Below are 20626 nucleotides of genomic sequence, written 5' to 3'. Positions count from 1 at the left end.
GGGAAAGAGGTGAGGGGGATCCTTGGGGGCAGCAGGGAGCTGCATGGCTCACCTGGCTGTACCGGGGCTGGTGCCTATGCTCGCAGGGGTAGGGTGGCCAGGAGATACTGGAGAGTAGTGGGGGTGGGGCAGGTTGGGAATGAGTGGCACCAGCAGGGATGTAGCTGTGGCTTGGGAGTGAGGGGCACTGGAGGCATGGAGGGTGGGGGGGCTGTGGTTTGGGACTGCAAGGCATCAGGGGGGTGGAGGACTGTGGGTCAGGAGGGTGGGGCACTGGCAACACCATGGGCTTGCAGGTCAAGAGTGAGGGGCGCCAGCATGGCCCAGGGAGGCAGGGAGTGAGGGGCAGCAGCAGGGCTGGGGGGAGGGCTGTGGCTTGGGAGTGAGGGGCAACTGAATGGGCAGGGGCAGGGAACCACCATATCACTGCCCTCACCACAGCCATATACTCCCCTCTCCCCCTGTATGACAGGTGTCCTCTGTTTTGGAACTGGAAATATAATAACCCTAGTTCACCTCTCATCTGAGATGAAGTAAGTTATTCTACAGTGACATCCATGATAGTGGCAACTTCTGTATTTGGGTTAAGCAAACTGTTATGGAGCACATAATTACACTTTTTCAGTAGTATCAACTGTACCTGACTGGTGTCCAGTGACTTGGTTTCCTTCACAGTGCCTCACTTAAATGTTAAATAATCCTCGGTTTTCTATTGTATCTAAATCTTTTCACAATATTTTATTCATATATAATTGCACTCCTTTCTTAGGCTACTAGTCCCATTGATCATGTATGGATAAAGTTTTATTATGGAAATTACATATTACTAACAAAGGAAAAAAAGAAATAGAGCTGTCTCAAGGTCTAATCCTGCAGTTAGGTTTTACAGGACCACTATGTATATTTGACGAAAACAACCCACACTGTCTCTGATAGATGTAATCCCAGTGTAGGGACAGGTAGACTTTGTAACCTAATTTTATAAGCTTGTACTGTAAACAAGTTATGTGTTGTATCTTGAATTAAACTCTAAAATATGAGTCACTACATTCCTAAATTCAGAGATTCACCAGCTACCACTGTTGATCTGAACAGCGCTAAGTCTGAACAGGATGTTTACTTGGGAGACTAGTTTTCGCTAGCCACAATCAGATTTTGTTCTCTGGTTTCTGCAGAATCTACAAGTTATAAATTCTTTACTTCATCCACCTGTTTTCATAGACATCATAGACATCAGGGCTGGAAGGGACCTCGGAAGATCATCGAGTCCAGCCCCCTGCCCAAAGGGCAGGAAGTCAGCTGGGGTCATAGGATCCCAGCAAGATAAGCATCCAGTTTCATCTTGAAGGTGTTCAATGAAGGCGCTTGAACCACCTCCGGTGGCAGGCTGTTCCAGACCTTGGGGGCTCGGACAGTAAAGAAATTCTTTCTTATGTCCAGCCTGAAACGATCTTGAAGTAGTTTGTGACCATTCGACCTCGTCATCCCTTGGGGCACTCTGGTGAACAAACGTTCCCCCAGATGCTGGTGGTCACCCCTGATAAACTTGTAGGTGGCCATCAGATCACCCCTGAGCCTGCGCTTTTTCAGGCTAAAGAGCCCCAGGGCTCTCAGCCTGTCATCGTAGGGTCTGCTTCCCTGACCTCTGATCATGCGCGTGGCTCTTCTCTGGACTCTCTCAAGCTTCTCCACATCCTTTTTGAATTGTGGAGCCCAAAACTGGACACAGTACTCCAGCTGCGGCCTCACTAAGGCCGAGTATAAGGGGAGAATGACGTCCCGGGATTTGCTTGAGAAGCATCTATGGATGCAAGCCAGCGTTTTGGTCGCTTTACTAGCCGCCGCATCGCATTGCAGGCTCATGTTCATCTTGTGGTCAATGATGACCCCCAAGTCTCTTTCTTCCATAGTGCTAGCCAACATAGCACTGCCGAGCCTATAAGGATGCTGCGGGTTTTTTTTCCCCAAGGTGGAGAACCTTGCATTTATCGGCGTTGAACACCATCAGATTCTCGTCCGCCCACTTGCTGAGCCTGTCCAGGTCAGCCTGGATAACCTGCCTGTCTTCTGGTGTGGATGCTTTGCCCCAAAGTTTGGTGTCAAAGTTTGGTGTTTTGCTGGTACTTTTACTCTTGTAGACAGCATCCATGGAGGGATGTGTCACTAATTCTAAGCAGCAAGGGATTTTTATTTCTGATTTTTTTTATTATTATTATTATTATTGGAGCAACTTCATGACTGTTACTTCAGATAAGTAACAGTCACATGACCCAAGACAGAGTCTGTTGGTTTTATATTGGTTCCTTCAAGAAATGTATGAACAGAATGGTTTATTTTTGAGTAAAATACGTTTGAGGGTATGCATGTCTCCACTACAGCTGTATGGTGCTAAAGAGACCCATAATGAAACATTGCTTCTCAGAAGAACTTATTGGCCCTGTGACAGTAAGCTGTCTACATTATTTTCAGTTTGAGGGTTAGTTTCCATGTAGTGACAAGAGGTGTTTTGCTGCAGAGTTTGCCAGTATAACTATGCCCATAGTTACAGATCTCTGGGACCCTAGCACAATGAAGCCAGAAGTCAGAGGTATGTTTGTGTAATGATCTTGTCTTTGCACTTGGATAAATCATGACTGCTTGTGCTTTTTTGTTATAGTGGCATGGTATTGTTTTGTTTATCGGCTTGTAAAGGAAAGAGGTCAGAGAGTGACACTTTTTTGTGAATGGTTGGAAGTGTTTTTGGTGAGCTTCTTAAAAACACCGATAGAATTAACTTATCTTACTTTCTTCTTGTTCTTATACCCTCAATTGCTGACTAGACACTCTAATGAAAGCAGTGTGAGAGTTAACATCTCATCCAACAGCTAAGGGCAGAGAATGTGACTTCCTTTCTCTCCCCTGCCCCCCTTATATAATAAAAATGCCAAGAAATTGAAATAGACTTTTTTTTCCCCTGGCTTCATAAAGCTACTACTGCTTCAGAGAAATCATTGTTGCCTCAGGAGTACTCAAATGGATACATCTTTTTCTGTATAAATTATATATTCCTGAGGCACTACCAGTTGGTATCCTTAGATTGGTTTCCCCAGGAAATCAGTAGGTTTCATATCACTATGTATCATATAGCTGTTTGAATGTAAATTTTCACACAAGACATTAACAAAGCCCCCACATAACTTAATTTCGGTATCGGGTCCCAAACTGTCTATTCCATGATTATGTAGTCTGTGTAAGATGGGTTAGCGATCTCAGTTAATTTCAATAAGGTTTATCTTCATGTCATTAATCTGAAATACAAAACAACATGGTCCTTTCTAACATAACCTTTGCAGGACTGGCGAGGTTTCAATAAGAATTGTGCAAATTGGAGAAATTGTAAGAACATGTATTTGCCCTTAAAATAAACAAGAAATACCAGTCATCAAAATAGGTGGCTACATGCTACTTTCTCATGGAGGGGGAGAGGCAAAGCTTGCAGTGGGGATTGGCTCTGCCCCCAGAGCTGGAAGCCAGGATCCACACCCCCTTCTCAAACTCCCAGCTGGCTGTGAGGAGGGAAAAGCCTGCACCCGGGTTTGGTTCCACTCCCCCAGAACCAGGGCAGTGGGGCCCAAGTCCCCTAGCTACTTCCCCTTCTCAGCCTCCAGGCCAGCTGAAAGTGGGGCATGGCTCCTGGCTCTGGTGGGTGTGGAATCAAGGCCCCACTGTGGGTTTTTCCATCTTCTTCCCCTCAGCTGGCCTAGAGGCTGGGAAGGGGCATGGCTCCCAGTTCTGGGAGCAGAGCCAAGCCCCAGTGCAGGCTTCTTCTCTCTCACCTCAGCCAGCCCAAGGCTGAGAATGGGGTATGGCTTCTGGCTCCCAGCTCTGACGGGTCAGATCAAGGCCCCCTCATCAGCCCTTCTCCACCCCTCTCCCGTCAACCTGCCTGAAGGCTGAGAAGGGGGCATAGCTAGGGGGCTTCAGCCCCACTCCCAGCTCAGGGGGACAGAGCCAAGCCCTGCTACAAGCTTCCCCCCATCCATCCTGGAGGCTGAGGAGTGGGCATGGCTCCTGGATCCCAATTCTGAGGGAGAAGCCAAGCCCCCTTGGGAGCGTCATTCCCACCCCTACTCCCCTCAACCAGCTGTAGGCTGAAAAGGGGGCATGGCTAGGGGACTCCAGCCCTGCTCCCAGCTTTAGGAGGTGGAGCAAGCCCCCTGCTTCAGGCTTCCCTTTCTCCCCACCCCTCAGCCAGTTCCAGGCTAAGGAGGGGGTGTGGTTTCTGGGTCCCAGCTCTGGGGGTGGAGCCAATCCCAGGTGTAGGCTTCCCTGCCCTGCTGCCTCAGCTGGCTGGGAGGCTGAGAAGGAGGCATGGTTAGGAGACTCCAGCCTCACTCCTGGCTGTGGGCAGGGCAGAGTAAAGCCCCCAGTTCTGGTTTCCTCCTCTTGGGCTGCTCCTGGTTCCCCCCCCCTCCCTTACTCAGCTCACTGGGAGAATGAGGAAGGGGTGTGGCTTGGGGAATCAAAGAGCTCCAGGCTCTCTGCAATGGCCACCAGGTTGGGAGGTGGGCTCTAGCACCCCCACCTGCTGGTATGAGCCACTGCAGGGGTCTGGCTGCCTTTCCTGTTTGAAAAGTGAATGATAGTTCACTTGCTTATCTGTTCCATCTATGTTGGTTAGAGAAAACTGCAGAGACTGAATTGATTCAGCCTCGGGTTTTTTGACTGTCAGTACTTAGCCCAGAAGTTCAGTGAAACCTGGCATTGATCCTGTCTTGCTGAATCCAGTAAATATACTAGAAACATACCATTTTCATACTCTGGGTACATCTACATGAGACGGTTTGAGCGCAGTAGACTAATTCTACCATACATTATTGTGGGGTGCAAAATCCATGTTTATCCATTAGCGCACAGTAGATTTACTCTAGTGAATGTTAACGTCACAAAAAACCCATTTGTTTGTGCTAATGCGCAGTATCACCAATTACAACATATTAAATTAGTACCTGTCATTACAGGTAATACATGTAATTAGCTGTAATTATGGTGCATTAATGAATCCAAGGATTTGATTCCTCCTAGAAGTAAAGTGCCCTCAGTGCACATTAGAATAGTACCTGGTTGCTCTAATTAACAAGAGCCCATTCTGGGATGCTGATGAATTTCAATACTGTCCAGAAACCTCATGGTAATTTCACTATAGCCAACTTCTGAACTGTTCAGTCCTTTCCAGTCTCCAGCCTTGCCACTCAAAGACTTTATGGGGCAGAATTGTATATGCAAGTTCTGTGTAATAAATGGAGAAATTTTCTTCTATCCTTTTGTGGCTACTATATAGCACTTTTTATAAAGTGCCTAAATGGTGCTTAGGGGGAAGAACAGGGAGTGGAATTTGTCATTTAGAATCTTTCCTTTTCATTTTCAGAGATATTACTTTATGAGAAAAAGCAGAACATATAAAGTTTTCTGTTGTATATTCATATAATGCATTGCATTGTATTATTTCATGTAAAGGTGTTTCAATGTTGCCTCTCAATTAAGGGCTTTGTAGCTTCACTGAAATGATACTTAAATGTTTTAGTAAATGTTCCATCAAAAGTTAAACCATATATTCCTTTCTTAAGAAAAACACATTAAAATTCTCAAATACTGTATCTTCTCATACAAAGTCATTTAACAGTACTCTTCTAAATAAAATACGGAAGTCCTGAAGAAGCTAATTCACTTTAAAATTGCCAACATTTCAATCTTCTTGTCTAAGTAAAAGTTCTGTTCCTCTGCAATCTTCACCCAATAGTGACTTTTCTGTAAACCTGCAAATTCTCTAAAATAATTCTTCCAATTCTGAGGTTTCTGGCTAAATGAAATAACATAGTGCTTAGTACAGTTCCAGTATGTAAAAACTACTTGTCTTTTTACACTCCAAACAAATATCTTCATTTCTGCCCAGAAGGAACTTCTCAAATAGCAAAGCAATGAAAAATTGAATTTTGCATGTGGGTAATATGGCTCATGTCACACAAGTCTGTATTTAAAGTATACTACTAACCTAAAAAAATAGCATATCAAGTTCCTGTGTTCTGTCCATACTCATTCTGTCTCAGAAGCACATTTTATAAGTGAAAGTGACATCCACCACCTCCACCCCACCTCTGCAGTTGCTATTCCTGCTAATGCAGCCTGGTTTCTGAGAATTAATCTGAATTTCTGTCTTTCACATCATGCTCTGTAACAAAGCTCTTGCCATCCAAAGCAGCCTCTCTTTTTTTCCACTTCTCTATTATCTTGAAATTATTCCCTCAGTGAATCCTGTTTGTTCTACTTGCTTTCATGAAGTCTGCACAGGTACATCATGCTGGAACTTAATAAACAGCATGTGTTGATTATACAAGTAAAAGTGATATCTAACTAGGTTCATCTAAGCTATTTTGGCTTTCCAAAAATAGGGATTACAGAGGAAAAAAAGTAATAGAAACCTTTTTTTTTTTTTTTTTTTGGTTATTGTTACAGTAAGTCTTGTTCGGAGTATACATAGGGAGCAGGCAGGTCTGGGGAATAGAATTGTCGTCGTCGTCTTTTTTTTGTTTTGGTTTGTTTGGTTTTTTTTGTTTGTTTTTTTTTTGTTTTTTTTTTTAAACCTCCTCTTCCGAGCAGAATTGCACTTTTAGGTGTTATGCGAGTGGGCATGGGACAATTTCAGTAAAGCCTTTAAAACATTTTCATCAGTGCTCCTTCAAGTTCTGTGAAGGTGTTATTCTTTTGTCCTTTCTCTTTTCCTACAAACTGCCCTAGTGTGAAATAAACTAGCTTTAATTACAATATGTGAGCAAGGAGCGATAATGGTGGTGCCTAGAATTATATTGCTCACTTCATTCAACACTTAACAGTTTAGAAGTTCAGCTTCCTCTTATTTCTGTTTTGTCTCTTCTTTTCTCAGCAAAAAAATTGGCCTTAGATTTGTCAGTTGTACGATTTAGTGCAAGATTGTCCAACTGGCAGTCCACATGTTGCATGTGGCTTGCAGGGGGGTTAACATGCAGCCTGGTCATTGGGGGCCAAGTGATTTAGAAAATCAGGATGATTACTTAGGAAACTAAATGATACAGCCATTTTACCTATTATACTTAGGACATTAACTGCATTTATCACACAAGTGTCCATGTATTCAAGCAGTAAAACACATGTTAGGTATGATTTTATCATAGCAGAGTTAGGACTTTCTGCAGGAGGAATGTCTCTGGATTATATTAAATAACACACATTCAGTTACCATCCAACTTGTCCACAGAGTTAATACAAGCACAGTTCACTGCTTGTCGGTCCTAGGCCTGGTACTGCACCAGTCTTGAACTGGTTCCAGTTCAGTGCCAGGACTGGGACCAACAAGCAGCTGATTGTGGGTCACAGCCCCTGCACTGCATTGGAGTCCTGAGCTGGTGACTGCTGAGGACATGTTTTAACTTTACTACTGCACAGATTTAATATATATTAAGTGTCTCATGTAACAAGGCCCTGAGAGCAGAGAAGCCTCACCTTAGACACTCCTTTTTATAAATCTTGGACTGAATTTGTGATGAGGAGGGTAAGCCAAGAGACTAATTCGGAGTCTAGTAAAACAGTAATAATGATTCAATGACTCATCTAGACATTGAGGACTGGTCAAATATCACAACAGGATAGGGTTAAGAGAAGCAATTTGTTGACATCATAACTGATTTATTTCCAGAGCATGCAAGACAGGCCTAACTTTTTATGTTTTTCCAGGAACAGAGATAACTAAAAGTATAAATAAAATTGTGATTCACAATTAAAACACACTTCCTTGTTAATTAACAAAGCAAGGTTGTCTTTTTCAGATCGCTTCTAAACACCAAAAACAAAAACACTTACACTTTTTTTTTCTTCCAACAAATCTCTAAATCTGACAGAACTCTCAGTTGCTTTTAAGATTCTCAAAATTCAATTTCTGCTTCTAAACAAAAACGTCTCTTCATCCACTTCTATATTTAACGGTCTGCTTCCTTAGCTTGCTTCTTCACTTGCTTTGTTTTATGATTAAGATAAGTAACTTACCAGTTAGTACAGATTCACTACAAGGAATATTTTTTCTTCTCTATTTTGAATATCAAAAGTCCAGTTTCTTGCTATACTCCAAGCTCACAACCACAGAGCTCTTTTATAATCAGGGAAAAAAATCAATTTAAATCTCATAAAATATAAATAATCATATTTTTAACCCCCTCCATCACCACTGAATTAGGTAGTGATTCTAAAATTCCCCATATTACAATAATATGTTTTTCTGATATTGGTTTGAGAGCTGCCATGCGGATTAATCCTATTATGTAGAGTAATAAGTAAAACTCTATGCACACAAAAAGGCAGAGTTGCAGGTACTGCGGGAACTACAACTTTCAGTTTTCTGGCTTTTTGTGATTAAAATCTCATTCACCATATTTCACCGATGTAGCTTTTTCATGTAATATATAGCAAACTTTCAATGATATAAATTCCTTTCTTTATTGCCATGTCAAAGGACCTGTACTGGAAACAACAGTAACAACTCAGTAACTCATGGTTAATGGTGCATCAAGGACTGCCAATAAAGAGGTAAATAATGTGGATTGCCACCACTTAGTCCTTCCCTATCACTTTGTTGCATTGCCTCAAATGAAAAGAATCTACATTATGGTCATAGTGATACTTAAGAACCAGGGACTTAATGATCTTCAGCATAAATTATGGTTTTGTAAAACAACAAATGAGGAAACATGTTATCAGTTACCCTTTAAAAAAGGGATGTATCATTTTTATGAAACCAGCCAAGAACTCTGGATTCTGTGACAAGTTTTACAGGAGACCTTAAGGGGCAGATATAGTCCCTATGTAGCCTAGGAGAGACCTTAGGGTAGAGAGGACTATGTCAGGGTGGTTGTGGAGCCACTATTATGAGGAATTCTGGGGTGGTCCAGCTGCCTTATATTGGAGAACTATTTGCTCTAATTTACAGCAGGAGGTGTAATGGCTCCCAGACTACTTCATAACAATTCCCCATTCCATGCAGGTTACTAATTATTACTATTGCTCTTCCATTTTATGAAATGAAAGTATCCATCTCATTATCAAAAATGATCACTTTTCTGCATACTAGATTTAGTTAAAAGACAAGATGATGAAGCTGTTTTCCATTAAGTGCATGTAAAACATTGATGTCAGTTTCTGAAACTAAATGAGTAGGTACTACTCTCATTGGTCAGTTTCTGCTAAGAGATTCTGACTGTTTCCAAAAATTCATAGCTGCCTACATACATGCTCCTTCACATTTTAATTAGAATGCTCCAGTGTTGCTGCAGCATCACGTGTATTAAACCCCTACACATTTAAAAATGGCCATGGAGCACTTTAACTAAACCTCATTGATTGAAGTTTAGATGAAGTGTCTCATGGCAATTTTTAATGCGTGAGGGCTTAATACATGTGACGCTGTGGTGTTTTAATTAAAGTGTCTGCTGGGGAACCTCTCTAATTAAAATGCTGCCGCCCACACCTTCAAGCACATGCATAGGCAGCCCAGGATCTTTGGAGTCAGGGTTCCAGTTTTGGTCCATGTTAGTGATTAGTTTGCTTTGAAACTTACCAAGGTTTCCTGGATGTGAAGGGAGAAAAGCTGAAGTTCTTGCTAGTAATATAGAGCCATATTTAGGTTTTTGGGTGTGTTACATTTATTAATAGACTAATTTGAAGAATTTGGCTTCTGCAGTATAGTTCTAGTTAATACCATATGGTGGATATACTAGAGTTTAATCCACTTTGATCCTTGATTTAGGGAAATAAGAGCATGCCTCAGTTGTATCAAGATCAGTAAACAAGGAATTATTTATTGCACCTGGAAGAGAAGTCTGGAAGAAGAGAGACTTTCACAGCAGTTCTGTTCAAATTCTGTTCCTCTGATTACTGTTGCTTTACTGGAATCTTTATACATATCCAGTACTGTACAATAATTTTTTTCATGAAAGAATATGTGGTTAGTTTGACGTGAACTCATAAGATGAATGTTTATCTTACTGTCTTCTCGTGGCTTGCTTATTCTAGTTAAGATCTTATGAATAAATATATAGTTTGCTATCCTATAAAAAACTAGAGCAAGGCTTAAATCATACTGCCTTGTATCATATCATATGCATTAGTAATCTCGTGGGTAACTTTTTTTGTTAGGGAAGTAATCGTAAAAGACAGGATACAACCAACATACACTATGAAACTTCCCCTTTTGTTTCCCTTTTGGCAAAGACCTCAATACCATCAAACCAATTTCAGAACATTCATTGTGTACAAGGGGCATTTCTAAGTGAGGGAAGTTAGGAGAAAGTAAGAAGCTGTTGATAGACTGCTTTTTAAAACATATAAACATTTATCTATTCTATTTCTAACACCAGAATTATCTACCAATATACAATTACATAGATAAAAACAAAGGAAGAACCAGAACATCCTTTTCTTGTAAAGTTCTTGTGTGAACAGTTTCTGCTTGCATCATTCCTTTCATCAGTCTACAGTAAGGAAGCTGTAGAAACAGTTTTGCAAGATTCTACAAGACATGATGAATTAGTTTCAGTACTCATGTTTACAGCTGTTTACTTCCATCCTAGAGTCACAATCTACAGTGCAGGACAGAACTGAGAATTTCTGAATGCTTTTTATATTCACAACTTTACTAAGTGACTTGAGGAAGTTTTCAAGTCCTGCTTGGCTTTGATGGGGGAAGGCCTATTTAGTGTCGAGGTGACTGAAGTGACGACAGTATTTTTTTAAGAGACTCTGGGGGTACTGGAAAAATGTATTTGAAATGATTTTAGACAATCAAGTAGCTGGAAGATATCAATACTGTGGCAAGTGAGAAGTATATAATCCAGTAACTGCCAGTGTAGTATTTATTCCCTTATGAATTTTGGATGGGCATTGGCAGGGACATCTCTATATTACTTTTTATTAATGGGAGAAATTAAAGTTTATTTTGAAGCTTGTTTCTTAAAATTTCTGGACCAGAAAAAAATTGCCACAAAACTGTTAATCCATAACTGGATATGAACACTTTGTATTGAGCTGGAATTGAAATATCTAGCTACTGAAGGGCACTATTTAACCTTTGGGCAGTAAAAAAACTCTAGATACATAATAATTAATTATACAGTTCTCATCAAGTGTGTGCTTAAGACCCACTGACTTCCATAAAACTTACGCGCAGGCTTAAATTTAAGCCTGTGCCTATGCACTTACTTGAATGGAAGAATGTTCAGAAAAGATAGTAGAAGATATTTGTTGGCTATGAAGAAAATACACTAGTTATTTAAATACATTTGTAATCATGATACAGGAAAAAAGCACTACATTAAAAGCTAAAAACAAATCAGAAACCAATTCAGCAAATTACTTTCACATGCTTAGCATGCAAGTGCAATGTGCAGACTCAAATGTGAATATCTGAGACCCTAAGAAGTCTGAAACAGAATTACAGCTACCAAATGCTTTAGAATCTGAATCTTCCAGAAAAGAAATATAAATGTCCAGATTGTAGATTCTTGAGAGCAGAAATTTACTTTATGAACTAGGAAGAAAAAGTAATGAAATACATAATTCTATGTGAAGTTTAATGGCATAAACATATTGCACTTAGATGTGGGTAGTTATTGTTCAGCAAATAAAGTGCTGAATTCAAAGGAAAGCACCAGTTTCATGAAACACTAAGAACATTTTGCTGATAATGTAATAACAGAGACACTAAAAATAACATTAAACTTGTATAAAAATCAAAACAGAAAGCATACAAACAATAAATGTCTCCAGGGGAATAGTTTATGTCCAATTTTATTGAATGGCATAAATATTTCAACATCATTCTAAACCTCAGTCAAGGTGGATAGTTGCTGATATTGAAACAATTTTTCTTATAAGATATCCATCACTGTAACATGTATCTGTCTACCAAGTATTATTTTAAAAACAGAATCTGAAAGAAATCTTGATATCAGATTTACTAGCTGGTAGCCTAAATTACTTAGGAGGCACCATTTATTATAAAAATGGTTAATCTGCAGAGGTAATTTAGAATGCCATAAGCAGTTTTACCATGTATTTCTTTGTTAAGTGTGTGCTTTTTAATTTTGAGATTTTGTAGGTATTTGCACTATTTCTATACTAGGCCATAAGCAGTTGAGAGAACTATCTGCATTGATGTCTTATGTTCAGTAATTACTGAAATCACATTATTTGAAGGAAGTATCCCTTTTTAGTTATTTCTGGTTATTTGAAGGAAGTGCCCCTCCCTGCTTTCAGCTTCATGTGTCTAGATATTTTTAAATCTTCCTCACAGACACTGGGTGTTGGCTACAGCAAAAGGCTAGGGACTTTGACTAAGGTGTGCCAATGCTCCTTCAGGGACCAAAGCTGGAGGTTCCTGGGTAGAGGATCATGCCCCTCCACCAAGGGTCAGACCAATTACCATATTTGGGGTCAGGAAGGAATTTTACCCCATGGTCAGTTTGGTATAGACTGTGGGGGGTTTTGCCTTCCTCTGTAGTGGGGAGTGCATCCCTCTATCCAGGATCTCTTGAGCATATATTATCAATACTTTATAGAAGCAGGATGTTGACTGCTATGGTTCCCCTGCTTTATCCGTGGCAGGGGAGACTTTAGGGTGTAAAGTCTTTGTTGGGTCAGGGTTGATGGTAGTTTTATGTATAGTTTAGTTTATGGATTGTATACAATGGTTTGGATAGGGATGATCCTGCTGCAGGCAGGGAGTTGGACTAGATTACCTCTGGAGGTCCCTTTTAGCCCTACTTCTTTTTGACTGGAAGACTCTGAAATAGGTGGGGAATAAGTATAAGTCAGATAAACATCGCATTTTCATGTAATACTATTCATTTTCCTATCAGACTTCTATATTGCTGCTGCATCTAAATGGAAACTATCCTAATGGACATCTTGATACTTCCATGAAACAACAGCCGCTCAGAGCGCATTTACTATCACCAAAACCAAACCAAACAAAATAAAAATCAGGCCTTAATATTTATAATTATGCACATTATCCATAATCCATATGCACCTAAATAATTAATTATATTTCCTAAGGACAAAACACCAACACTAGAGGTGGTTGATATTTTTGGGGGGAAAAAAATACAATTTATTTAACTGCCCATTTATGTATAATTGGATATCTAATTTTAAGGTTTGAATCTGGCTAAGAATTGTAATAATAGTGCATGAACAACCCCATTACCAAGGACTATATTTGGGTCTCCTTATTACTGCAAGCCTACCTGTTAAATATGTACTGCTAGATACATTAGACTAAGAAAGTGCGCCATTATGAAGCATAACCTTTTATATTAGATACATTACTGCTGAATCAGTGATGACACAAGATATTAGCCATGCAGTCTGGCTTGCTGAAGATTATTTCTCAGTTTCTAGAGGAAATTACATTTAGTTACCATTTTCTAACTACACAGAACCTTTGGAAGTGAAGAGAGATTGAAAAGATTGGGCAGGTCACTTAATTTCTTTGTTTCTATTCCGTAAGTATAAAATAGGAATAATACTTCTTTCTCATGGACTGTTATTTCATATTCTTGTGGTTTTTGACAGTGCTGAGTGCTGTTACCAAGATAACATATATTTCGTTATAATTTTAACAAAAAATATTTCCCATGTTTCTCCCCAACAAAAAATGACAATGAAAATAACAAAAGGTTGAGTTACAAAATGACAAAAACAAAGAAACACCAAGAGACCCCCAAGCATGTGGGCTATTTGATGCCTTGTTTTCGGCGTGCGCCTGCATTAAATTGATTCTGTTATTCTTCCACAGACAACAGAAGATCCAGGAATGTGGCAAAGGGGAGAGGGGAGGGAGGGGAGCCCTCCCAAGGGAGCCTTCCCTCCATACAGACAGCTTAACTGTGCCATGCATGCACAGTGACCTATGAGATACTGGCTACCAAGCATGGGCTCCTGCTAGAGGTTGAATGAGTAGTAGCTCTGAGCTCATCAATTGATTGGTGTAGGATTTGGCCAGAGCCCCTACTTTTTTGTGGCTGCAGAGCCCAGGGGGTGAATATTTTCCCCTCCCTCCACCTTTGTATTGAATTCGGCAGGAGAGGAAAGGAAGTGATGAAAAGTGATGGCAGCATTTACCCTCCAGGTTCCTAGGTTCTAAAAATACGTGAAAATGGGAGCTCCAGACAGATGCTATGCCAAGAGCTCACAGGCAGCACAGATAAAGGAGGGTGTGACTACGCCACCACACTTCCCCTGGACCTGCCCCTGCCAGCAGATATAACTTGTTTGTAAAAAGGTTTAAATTTCATCCATTTATAGATTATTAAGTATATCTTATATGGCTGTGTTACAAATAATTAGCTTAATGGCAAAAAATGAAACTTTAAGGAAGTGGCCTTATATATGTGTGTGTGTGTGTGTGTATGTATGTGTGTATATATATACATATATACACACACAAAATTGTGGCCATAAAAAGATTTCTGATGGTATGCAGAGCTTGAACAAGTTTAAGCTTGGAGAACTCATGAGGTCCTGACGATTTTAACAACAAGATCTGTGTTTGGAAAGTAGAAAGTTTCAGTACGTCCCCCCCTGCCCCGCCCCAAGGCAAACATAAATACTACCTATTTTTGTCATAATTTTACATTTTGATGAAAAATCATATACATACTAAATGATATATTTTTGACCAGCCAAATAACAACCAAATAACCCCAAACCAATAATTTTAGTTAAAGATTGTTTTAAATTTATATTTAAGTGATGGATAACAATAAGAAATTATGTGTTATTTGATTGGCATGATTGCTAGTAAGAGTTTGAGCTATAACCTACTCTAGGTATTGATATTTTTGATTCAAACATTCATGATCTGAACTTCTAATATACTGTACAGCATCTTCATTGCTGAGTTGATTACAATTGATACCTTTTTAGAACATTGGGTGGGTTCATGCAACCTTCATACAATATTATTTAATTCTATTTTGATTGCCAGCAAAAACCAGACTTGTATGTTCACTCTCAGCTTTCCTTTTACCCATTTTAACTAAGTTAATGTTTCATAGTTATTATCATTTATGTTTTATTTTTGTCCTCTTCAGGTGCAATCTAGCTCCAGTGGTGGAGTTTGCTTCAGATGTGGGAACGAAATCTGATTTTATTACCATGAATCCATCAGTTGTACAAAGAGCATTTGGAGGTTTTCGGAATGAGAGCGACAGAGAAAAATTTGTGCATAGACTATCTATGCTGAATGACAGTGTCCTTTGGATCCCTGCTTTCATGGTCAAAGGCGGAGAGAAACATGTGGAGTGGGTTAATGCATTAATCCTTAAGAATAAATTGAAAGTGCGAACCGCCTATCCATCACTGAGACTTATTCATGCTGTCAGAGGGTAAGTGTCTGGAAAAGACTGGTCTGTCCTTGGCACAGTGGAACTCGTAACTTAAATTTCCAGTAAATAGGTAAACACTCTAGTAAACTGTTACAAGTATCATAATATTTATTATTTTTATAATAGATTTACCTTTTTAATATTTTTATTAAAAATATATTTTAAATAAAGTTCATATAATTTGGTAATAAATGCCATCCACTCATTTAGTCTTTTCAAAGGCAAACAATCAGAATGCTTTAAATAGGTAACCTTTATTCTCTTCCTCTACAAACAACATGCTTTTATCCTGTTAGGAAGGTATTCCTGGAAAAAGCAAATCAATTCCAAACATTCGTGGACACCTTTGGAACATAATGGGCAATAAAAACCCCATAATACCTCTACCAGGAGAAGATTGGGTAGCATTGTAGAGGCAAGAAAAACAACTGCATTTTCATATGGAATCATTAAATTATAACTGTGGAAATGATTTATCAGGTCTGGGAGATCTGAAAAATCTGCTCTGTAGTGATATGAGGAAAAAAAGAAGGGAAGTTTCTCAGGCAGTTTCTCAAAATGCTTTCTTATCCCAAAGGTTTGTCCTCCTGAATGAAGCCTACTATTTGAGCCAGTCAACTAATCAGAAAAGTAGAAGTTGTGAAAAGTTATGTATATGGTTAATGGTACTTTGCATGGGGAGGTGAGAGATTTTTTTTCAAACCCATAACTGAGTATAGACATGATGTGACTCTTGTAACTGTCATCCATGTGTTGTCATTTCAAGATTAGACTATTGTGATTTATTCCACAGGGGGCTATCCAGATGGGTACAGCATGTCAACTCATTTGTTAAGTGTCGAATGAGTATTATGTAACACACATTCAATCCATGCTTCAAGAGTAGTAGTAGCTTCCTGTGAGTTGCATAGTATTTTAGATGTTTGTTTTTACCCAAACATAGAATTGCAGGATCACATGAAAATAGGGCTGAGAGGGATCTCAGGAGGTCATAATCCAGCCCACTACTTAAAGTAGGATCATCCCGGACTCAACCATCCCAGTCAAGTCAACAGTTGTAAAAGTTTTAGGGCCTGCCTGAGAAACTGCCCTCCTTTTTCTCTCATACCACCACAGAAGAGGTCAGATGGGAATTGTAAGCAGGTGTGGACAGATGTAACAATTGATGTGTTTTCAGCTGAAACACTTGGAAATGCTTCAGCCAAGCAGGTACACATATATCCTTGTGCTGTTCCTGGCTGGAGCATTCTGGCGGACACTAGAGCAGGCTGCAGCCATTTGAATTTCCACTCTCAGCTCCCTCCTCTCCCTCGCAGGGTCAGGTGGTAAAGATAGGGGGAGAGCAGAGAGCCAGAGAGGAAAGGTGAATATGATAGAAAAGTGGCAACAGCTCCCAAAGCCTCTCAACCTTTCTTTGTGTCCTCAGAGTAGAGGTGATTTGGGCTCCAACATCAGTGGGGTCCTAGCAGCCTTTCATGGAAAGCTGAGGATCAGTCCAGCTCTAGCCTCAACCCCAACATCTCTCTTATTTTCTGTCCCCGTACATGTGATCAAAAATTATGTGTTTCAAGATAGTACTTAATTTGATGAGGTACTATTTTGGTATGTTTTGGTGGTGTTTTAAAGTGCTTGTATGAGTGTATAGCTGGCCTTTGGAAATGTGTAAATTGTCATGTGCCCACTGGTACACATAAAAGGGGTTTCTGTGGATGCCATATGTGGAGGCCGTGGATTCAGAATTCAATCATCTTCCAAGTGATGGGAACCTTTGATGGCATTAAGTGAGTAAACATAGCCATTTGAACATGTTTGAAGTACTGGTAAGAGGAGAAGTTTAATTTTGGTATTGAGTTTTCTGACAGTCTGTGTTTGTTTGTTGTATTTTTTTAATTGTGCTGCTGCACTTTAGTTATATTTGGGCTTTGATTTTGTTGAATTTTCAAGTTGTGTTCAGGGTGCTTAGAGCATATGGATTGGTGTGGTTTGTTTAAACATGTGTGCATAGATCTGAATAAATAAGTTCAGTTTCAATTTCAAAACATCTGTTTCCATTTCCATCTGTAGAAACAGCTTAAATTATCAAAAGTGACTAGTAATTTTCACTGCTTTAACTGTCCAGTCTGCACGGGGGTCAGGCTGAGCTAGCTCAGAAGGGCCTGATAATAAGACATCTCTACAGAATCATAAATTGGGAAGCCAAAACTGAATCACCCAAAATTGCTAGTCACTTCTTTGAATTTAGACCACTATCACCAAGTCACAGTTAGCATGATCCTACAATGAGATTTTGCTTTTAGAAAAGTGTGCTTGGCTGTTTAATTCAGTGCTTTCCTTTTGGATTTTAATTACCTACTTTCTGTCTGACCTACTGGCTGCATTGAGTTGCATGTTACAGTAAGCAACACAAAATCATCATTATTAAATATTCTTTACAGTTTTCTTGAATAATATGAAAAATCATGCAATGAAAACAAAAGGTTTAAAAATGTTTATAGTCTAACTCCATTGGCTTCTACAGTGAGATGCAAGCAATTAAATTTTACTTCATGTGTCAAATTTAAAACTAGAATAAAGAAAGATTTCAGTACTTTTAAAGTAAATATTCTTTTTAATGTCCAGAAGATGTACTTTACCTGCTTTGGGGAAAAAAGTTGCATGTTCATAGTAATCAGGTGTAATATTAAATACAAGTTTAGTCTAGGAAAAGAATACCATCTCTTTCATGTTAAACAGAAAATATTATGGTGTTAATTTATTATATTTATCTTATGTGTATATTTCAAGCAGAACACTATATATTATAGCAATGGTAGAAGCTGATAGGTAAAGATTATTCTCAAAGTTTGTATTAACATATTTAGTCACATACCATATACAGCCATTCATCCCCAAAATCACCCCTTAAGTGGGGAAGCTGATTTTTCTTCACTAAATAGAAGCAGAGAAGAACAGAAGAAAGCAGACACTGTACTCTGGTTGCCAAAAGGGCCCCCACTTCTCTCCGTCCCCACCAAGAAAATTGGTGGAGTCCTGTGTTAACTCTCTCCCAGTTGCAGTAACTTTTGGCTGAGAGCTGTAGCTTGTGCCTGAAGTAGCAATTAAGCCAACTCTGAAAGGATGAGCTGCTCCTTGTGGTCTGTAGGTGATAAGGCTTGTGGTGTAAAAACAGCTCTTCATTCTTTACAGAACTATATACAATAAAGAAGTAACATTTTTGCTATTGCTTTTGCAACAAAATGGCTCCTGACACATCAGATAGTTTCCTTCCCAACTGTCTCCTGGGATGCTACATTTCCTGGACACTACGTTTTCACTTTCCAGGAGAATTTACTCTGTCACACATTTGGACATGACTCTGGAAAAATCAATTTTTTCCTTATATTCTGTCTTTGAAAAACAAGGCGCATCTCTTATTTGGGAGCATATGACATGCAAAGGAAGAGAATATAGTACATTAAAAAAAATGCCTGAAATAAAGTTTTACATTCTCCTAGTAATAAGCCTGCAACCTAAAAACTGAAGTAAATTTAAATCTACACAATAGGAAGTTTACTAAGTTACTCTAAATAAAAACTTTTCTAGCTTCCACGACTAACTTAGATAATACAGTCTTGTTTAACAATGAGGTTTGTTGTTAAACAATAGGCTTGTCTGCCAATAAAAAAATTTCTGGGGGAGGGCAGGAATGTTAATTCTTTTAGTTCATCTTAACTGTTGCGAGTACTCTACCACAGTGGTTTTCAGGCTGTGGTACACCAACCCTTGGGGGTCCTCAGACTATGTCTAAAGTGACTATGATCAATCAAAAGTATGTGAATAGTCACAGTTACAATTCAAAGAGGTCTGCATTTCTTTAAAAAAAAAATTAAGCGTGCACAAATGAGAAAAGGTTGAAAACCACTGCTCTACTGCCCAGAAACTGAATGGGTCCTATTAAGAATGTAGTTAGAAGCAAGATACTCCCAATAACAATTTAAGGAGCCTTAATGAGGTGTGAAAAGCTAAGCAGAGGCTAGCTAGGGCAGTCTGTGAGTAAAAAATGTAAGGAGTCCCAAAGAGGGACAGAAAGCCAAGATTAGACAATTCCCACATCAATTAGCAGGCAGGCTTAAATGAGTTTATATTATCCTTTAATATAGGAATCAGTGGGATTTTCCAAATCTCTAGTGCTACTTGTGCAATGTAAATGGCTACGTCTCTCACACAGGCTTCTTGAGTAATTTATACTGGTTGAAACAAATGCAAAGCTAACCCTGATTGTCAATTCAAGTAGTAAGTATAAATTGCACACTGTGACTTAAGAATTCTAAAGACTATTTAGTGCATTATAATTCTACATTTATTTTGGTTTACTTCTGTTGATTTTTATTTTTTTTAAGTACATGATGATGTGTGCACACCTGAAAGGCATTTTTCTGATGTAGTATTACCAAAAACTATTTTGTGAAGAGGCCGACCTTTTTATTTGTAGAAAATTAGTTTTGGCCGATTGCAGGCACACCCTTATCTTGAGCACAAGTCTGTATGAGTTAGCTCATAGTAAACAAACTATGGTAAATAACAGAGCCCTCAGCTGAAGATAAAAGCAAGTGAAGAATACATAGTAGCAAAATGGAAAAAGGAAATGTACCCACACATGCACTGCAGCAGAGAGAGAGAGAGAGAGAGACTTGTCAAAAGATCTAATCTATTATAGATAAAAGCTTAGTAGTCAGTTAAACATTTTAACATCATACAACATTTGAAATGGAAAGAGGAAATCCTGTTTGAGTTACTGCTGAAATAAAAACAAGCAAGTGTTAACTACAAAAAGTGGTGTCTGTGCAAGTATCTTATTTTATTATATGATTTGCCTTGCTTATTTGCTTGAATTTGTTTTGTTAAAACACCAAGATTCCATATCTTTGCCCTGGAACATAGCTTGATGTTTGTGCATCAAGGACTACAAAGACTTGAAGTACACAGTGGGACTGTGACATTTAGGATCATTTCCTATTATTACTATATTTACTTGAATCTAAGACAACCATGTATTTAAGATGACCCACCCAACAATAAGATTCTATATATGGAAAAGTTATTAATGTGTTATAGGTTTCCTGGTATAGAATCTAATTATCAGAGGATTGTCTTGAATTTGTTCCTCCAACAATTGCTACAGCAGGGAAAGCAGTGGC

The 20626-nt window shown here is 39.1% G+C and overlaps 1 protein-coding gene across 1 annotated transcript in view; it reads left to right on the top strand.

The window, feature by feature from the left end:
* Positions 1 to 20626, top strand: part of ST8SIA4 (ST8 alpha-N-acetyl-neuraminide alpha-2,8-sialyltransferase 4) — a 112425-nt gene that overhangs the window by 36109 nt on the left and 55690 nt on the right. The window contains exon 4 of the mRNA XM_006035355.3: positions 15156 to 15449. Within this exon, the coding sequence (XP_006035417.1) occupies positions 15156 to 15449 (294 nt within the window). The remainder of the gene's footprint in view (positions 1 to 15155; positions 15450 to 20626) is intronic.

The sequence above is a fragment of the Alligator sinensis genome, unplaced genomic scaffold (genome assembly GCF_000455745.1).
Source record: "Alligator sinensis unplaced genomic scaffold, ASM45574v1 scaffold1214_1, whole genome shotgun sequence".
NCBI lineage: Eukaryota > Metazoa > Chordata > Crocodylia > Alligatoridae > Alligator > Alligator sinensis.
This window is presented reverse-complemented; position numbering and strand designations above follow the sequence as displayed.